The 6,168-nt window shown below is 44.6% G+C and overlaps 1 protein-coding gene across 1 annotated transcript; it reads right to left on the bottom strand.

Annotated features, from left to right (window-relative positions):
- Positions 1-224: 224 nt before the first annotated feature.
- LOC139667487 (primary amine oxidase, liver isozyme-like) lies at positions 225-4,652 on the bottom strand. Its single transcript, XM_071546959.1, has 5 exons — positions 3,080-4,652; positions 2,583-2,701; positions 1,049-1,215; positions 608-740; positions 225-509 (listed from the first exon to the last, which is right to left on the bottom strand). The coding sequence occupies exons 1-5, from the start codon at positions 4,650-4,652 to the stop codon at positions 225-227; spliced, it is 2,277 nt and encodes a 758-aa protein (XP_071403060.1).
- Between the last annotated feature and the right edge of the window lie 1,516 nt (positions 4,653-6,168).

Genomic DNA, 6,168 nt, shown 5'->3' with positions numbered 1-6,168 from the left:
CAGCTCCACCTCTGTCTGTGTATGGAACACTCATCTTTCAAAACTACACTGCTCACCATGTAGGGCAGTATAAGACAAAGACAGTGGGATGACATGCCATTTGCTTTAGTTCTACTTACGGATAACATCATTATTTGTGCGATATAAAAAATATATTTATCATTAAAAATAATGATTATAATTTCTGCAAAAAAAAAAAAAAAATATAGGTATACAATCCCTTTTCATGTCTCCCTGCTCGTGACTTCCTCAAAGCCGTTGTAGGTGAAGGGGTCCAGTACGGGGCTGCAGGTCTCTTGAGCCAGGCAGGCCATCCTGTTGTTGTCGCAGCTCTGCTCGCTCCCCGGGGCGATGTACACGGCGTCAGGAGAGTGGACGGACGGGTCCTCGTCGAAGTAGTTGTGGGGCCGCAGGAGGACCCCGCCCCCGTTGCCCACGGTGACCGTGTTGGGGATGTCCTCGGCGTGGGGGATGTGGAGGAAGCCCGTGGTCACCCAGGCGACCAGGTCCTGAGGATGGCAAAAGGAAAAAGAAGGGATGAGCTAAGGACCGTGGACTACATTTGCTTTATAGATTTTAGGCAAACAATACACACACACACACACACCTCGTTCTCGATGCTTTCATTGTCTTGAATGTACTTGCTAAAGTCGACGGCTGGAGTCCACATGTCGTGTTGATTGTACAGACTTCCGCTGGTCTGCTCCAAGTCCTTATGCTTAGTGATGGCCACCTTATATCTGGAGAGAGACAGAGAGAGAGAGAGAGAGAGAGAGAGAGGAAGGGAAGGAGATGGAAAGAGACATGGACACAAGAGGGAGAAAGAAGGGAATGGGGGAAGAGACGAGAGAGTGATGAGGACAAAGTGTGATGTGGCTGAATAGTCGAGAATCCCTGTTGTTTTCCCCCCCCCTCCAAAATGGTTTCAATGGTAAAGCCACAGGATAGAATGCTCAAAGCAACAATGAAACATTTCCAATTTGACATAAATTTACAGCATGACGTGTGCCACCGTACAATCTGGCCCCATGGACCTTAAACTACTCACCTGGCCCAGGACATGGCCCTCTCCTCGGGCTGGCTCTCGGGGAGGTGGTCCCCGGTGAAGCTGAAGACCTGGAGCCGGTAGGAGCGCGGGTGGCCCCAGCGGTTGGTCTGGTCGCTGGCGATGTGGAGGTAGCGAGGAGTCTTGGTGTCGTAACGCAGAGCTGCCTCCTGTACCAAACAGAATAGAAGAGGCATGTCAGGGGCATTTCCTGTACTTGACAACAAGGGTGGAAGTAACAAAATGTCATTTACACTTGCTATCTGGGATGGAGATGGTTATATGTAAATGAGGTGCTTTATAGGGTACTTTCTTACTAGGGTATTTTTGTAAGTTATTCTTCCCTGCCACCCCCGCCACTGGGTCCATCATTACAAACGCATGTCGCACGGCCAAGCTTTGTTCAAACCCACAGAACTTTATTTAAAATTCTAGTCAAGATAACAAGGTTTCCAAAGACACCAAATGTGTCATGCTGAATTACAGGGAAATGTGTATAAAATGATGCACAAACATCTAGATTTCTTCCATTTGATGTGATGGTGCAGCCATAAATACATGCCGTCTTTGTGTTTGAATATTTCATTCAATATAAGCAGCTAGAGCTTCAGGAAAGTGTCGGAACGATCAGATAAAGAATATGAATGTGACATTGTTGTACAGTTAGGAATTTTGTTTTTTTCTAACTTTGAAGCTACCTAAGGGGGAATTTAAGGGTAATGTGAGTCTGTGACATGAACATGAACTCTGAAATGCAGAATACATGTTGTGGACAGGAAGTATGTGAACATTGCCTTCCTACACCACAAACTGGATTATGTGACAATAGACACAAGCTGTTTGTCACATGAAAAGTAGCCAACGGTTAAATTTAGGCAGCTAAAACTTTGGTTAAGGTTAGGCAATTAAAACAATGTTTTGTGAAGGCACTACTGCATGTTTCTAGCTGTGTAACGTAATCCTTTCGTGGTGGGGAAACTTATCTTGGGTAAAAATATATCTGAATACAGGCTGCACACTTTTTAGCCCATATATATCAGGCTGTAATTTACACTTTCCTATCAGTGTCCTCTATATCAGTGATTCTCAACCTTTTTCAACTTAACTTTATTTCAGACACATAGGTCCATATCAAGGACCCCTTATTTAGTCCACATTAGAGCCACGGACCCCCATTTGATGAGATTTTGTCTCTCGGACCCAAATCTGAGAATACTTTTATTGTTAGATATGATTTTGTCCAGAATTCCATGACTGTCTGTATTGTAGGTAGAGAGATAACAGAGAAACTATGATCAAAATACTCATTCTTCTACATTCTCGAATTGCGTTAACTTTTTGTAAATGACATAATGGTGGAATAATGGAAGTTTAACAATTTATCAATTTGCTGGGGACACCCTGGAACCCCCTTAAGGACCCCTGGTGGTCCCCGGACCCCACGTTGAGAACCACTGCTCTATATGATCTGCAGTACAGCAGAAACACCATGAAAATAGTCCGTGTTATTATGTTAGTACAGAAAGTAACCGTGCACCTGTTCTGTTTTGAGTTGTTTCTCCACCAGCTGAGGGATCATGGCGTAGCGTTCAGGCATCCAGGGCAGTGACACATTGACAAACTCCATATCTTTGGTCAGGAAGACATTCTTCACTCCTAGAGGGAGATGGGACACACACAGTTTACATGCGTGCAATTTATTGTTCACTTACTTCTCCTGCAGATTGCCCTTTTATTACACCATGCTTCCATATCCTGTCTCAAATATGCATGCAGACACACACACACACACACTCTTAACATGCTAATCTGACTCAATAAATCAGTACATACAGATCATACGTAGTTGTATGATCCACAAATGTTATATTGGTGTTCAATGTAGACTGCAAGGTGTCATTGATTTGTGAAGTTATTTTCACTTAACTGCATTTACGAATAGTCATAGTCTGTGTCACTATATTATTTTCTCTGGATTTCTAAAAAATGACATTTCGACATGCTCAAGGTGCTCCACTTTCCTGCTACACTCACCCAAAACATCAAGGTCTACTTTGAAGTTAAGAAAATGCGTGTGGATATTTCCGATGACGTTTTCTGCCACTTGGTGCCCATATGGTAAACTGCCGTTCACATTGAAGGAAGCGGTGATGTAGCCGGTGGCGTGCACCTTTGCCTCCACTGAACCACTCTGGTAGAAGATGAAATCCCACATGTAGTCGTAGTTTCCTATGGCTGTGATCGTCCTGAACACTAAGGCGCTGTTGACTAATCCTCCATAGCTTTGGTAGTTACTCTCTGAGAAGTGTCTCCTCAGAGGACGGCCGGTGTCATGCTCAAAGACGCAAATTGAGTTTTTGAGACGCCGTGGAATGCCAGTGTCCATAAAGTGAAAAGAGTCGATGTAGACGGCCGAATAAGGGCAGTCGACCCCTCGGACCAGCTCGTAGGCAAACCGCCCGATACCCATGCTGCTATCGAGGAACTTGGTGAGCATCATATGTGGCGTGACGGAACCGTAAACCGACATGGCCTCTTGAACGCTGAGCTCATAGATGATCCTCTCCCCTCTAAAGCGGACATCAAAAACTCTCATCCCTGTAAGCACGCTCAGACCGAAGGCGAAGCTCCAGTCGAGGTAAGCGACGTGGTTGTTCTTCACGCTGAATCGCTGGCCTCGTACATAAAACTGCTGGGGTCCGATGCCCGTGGGTTTCTGCTTGGGTTTGAGCGTCGCGTAATTTGGCCCAGGTTTGTAGACGATTTTCCTCACAGTTCCTGCCTCGTATTGTTCTTTCAGTTCCTGTAGGCTGTTAAAGTATTGACCATTATAAAGCACTTTAATCACACGCCAGGACGAAACATCGGTGCTCTGGTCATCAGTTAAGATCTCAAGCCCCACTGGGTGGATAAAGAAACCCTCCACATTTCGACAGATTGATAACCACGTCTGTCTGTCTCCCGACTTGACCCCTCTGGGCATACTGTCATAGAAAGTTGGGTTTGAAGCTACATCAGGACCAAAACTCTCAGTCAACAGTTCGCTGACTGGTCTAAGCACTTCACTGATGAAAATCATTTTGAATATGTACTCCACTAAATGTACAGGACGTGCGGCCAGAGGGATCTCCATTTTATACCTCTCGAAGGTGACATCTCGGTGGTAGGTCGGGTTGGGGAGAGGGCCCACAACATATTCCTTTATGTTGCCCTTACTACCATGAAAAACCACTGCAGTCGCCTCTCTCGGTGGTTTGGGCCCCTCGTTGTCCAGATAGCGCAAAGTATTCCCTTTCGTCGGCAGGGAGAGGTCAATCAGATAAAGGTAATCAGTCGAAAGAGGTGAAAGCGGTTCAATTGATATGTTCGTTCCTGGGATCTTGGACATATAGTCACGCACCTGAAAGAGCTCCTCCACCGAGAGGTCAGCAAAGACGTCGCTGCGCTCGTTGTGCGCCGCAGGTGCGATCGGGTTTACGGATTGCGCGGGGCACTTTGGTGTATGCTGGGTATTGAGCCATATCAGGACACCGTTACCTATCAACGAGGCAATCGCTACGAGAACCAGAAGACATGTGAGGACCTTGCAGATCACTTTGGAGACCATTTTGCTGCAGAAGCATGAGAGTAATAGTTGAGGAGAGATACCGGAGGCTGTTTAAGAACCCTGTGTAAAGGGGTGAGGCCACTGACTTCAAGGGCTGTTTTTACTACCCGAGAGGTGTTTCTTGCGATAAGAGTTGAAGGTTGGACCAGCGGCATAGATGTTATTACCCACTGCAGGACCAAACAAGGTTATCCAGGGTATTCAGCCTAGTCATTTATCCATGAAACTCAAGTTCTGATGATATGTTGGCAATTTAGGAATTTAAACTTTTCTACTGCTGGACTGCTGGAGTATAAGTCATTGTGGATGAGACTGTCAGCTAAATATAATGCAATGAAAAGGACAGAAAGGTTAACACAACCTCATGCAAAGAATTCATTGCCTCCTGCAATGAATTCTGGGCCACATGAAAAGGTGTGACAATGGTCACAAAAGGTTGCAAGAAGCCTGGGATCAGTAGTGCGATTGTGAGTATACATAACATGTTCTAAAAGCTGCATCTCATTCACTGAACATTGAAGCAATAAGCCGCGAGAAGCCGTGCTTTACAGTGATTTTAGAACAGCTAAGAGGCGTTGTTAGACATCGAGCAAAGTGGAGTTCTTAAAGTTAGGAGGGAACAGTAGCGAAACAAAGTGGCTGCTAAATAATACATCAGCACCGGTATGAATGACCTTTGGTTAATGCATTATTACTCAAATGAATCGCTAAGCGGTCCCAAGTATGCTTTTCTTGGGTATTTAACAACAGCTTTGAACTTGGCTCATCCAATCAGAACTGAGGACAGGAACTATCTGCTGTATACCATACACTATACCACACCATTAGTCTTAACTTTGACATATAGTAGTGTGGAATCGACTACCTGTCCACCTTCTTGGGACCCTATGAATTATAGGGCATGGTGCACAGCTTACATGGGTCATTAACTTCAAACAATGTGCTTACTTGGGTCATATTTTCAGCGATAAGACCGGACGCTGGAGGAGGCTGGACTGTTGCGCTACTTGGACTGTTGTGCTACTTGACCATTTTAACTAAGATAAGCTGTACAGTCATAAAATTTAACAATAACTCTTTAACAATGCTCTGCCACTTCTTTTGATTGAGGTGGCAGATGGTTTGATTAGACATGAGGGTGACAGATCAGCCACCCATACTACTTAACTAGGGACATGAAGAGCTTATCATAAAAGATTATTCAAGATTAAAAAGTTAGAGGCAATAAGATTTTTACTGCCCTATAGAACAATGCAACCATAATGTATTTGCGGTTGTGCTGATAGGCCAAAAAAGCAAGGACAAATCAGTATTATTATTAGGGTTGGGCAATTGTCATACTCATGATCGTATGATTGGACCTGGAAAAAATGGAAGTTGCCTAAATAGGCAGTACTGCTGCTGACTGAAAGTACCAGTGTGCTGTCAGCTGCCTAGTATGGATGTGATTGCTTTAAATTAGCACATAATTGTACACTGTATTGTTTGATTTATGCTCCAAGTACTGGCCTATAAT

Source organism: Centroberyx affinis, unplaced genomic scaffold (genome assembly GCF_046629955.1).
Source record: "Centroberyx affinis isolate AG114_WGS23_722 - 3 ecotype Tasmania unplaced genomic scaffold, CSIRO-AGI_Caff_v1 ptg005556l_1, whole genome shotgun sequence".
NCBI lineage: Eukaryota > Metazoa > Chordata > Actinopteri > Beryciformes > Berycidae > Centroberyx > Centroberyx affinis.
This window is presented reverse-complemented; position numbering and strand designations above follow the sequence as displayed.

Coding starts and splice junctions, on each gene's coding strand:
- LOC139667487 (XM_071546959.1), bottom strand. CDS start 4,652: ATGGTCTCCAAAGTGATCTGCAAGGTCCTCACATGTCTTCTGGTTCTC. Junction 1,216..2,582: donor AACAACTCAAAACAGAACAG/GTGCACGGTTAC, acceptor TGTTTGGTACAG/GAGGCAGCTCTGCGTTACGA. Junction 741..1,048: donor AGGGCCATGTCCTGGGCCAG/GTGAGTAGTTTA, acceptor GTCTCTCTCCAG/ATATAAGGTGGCCATCACTA.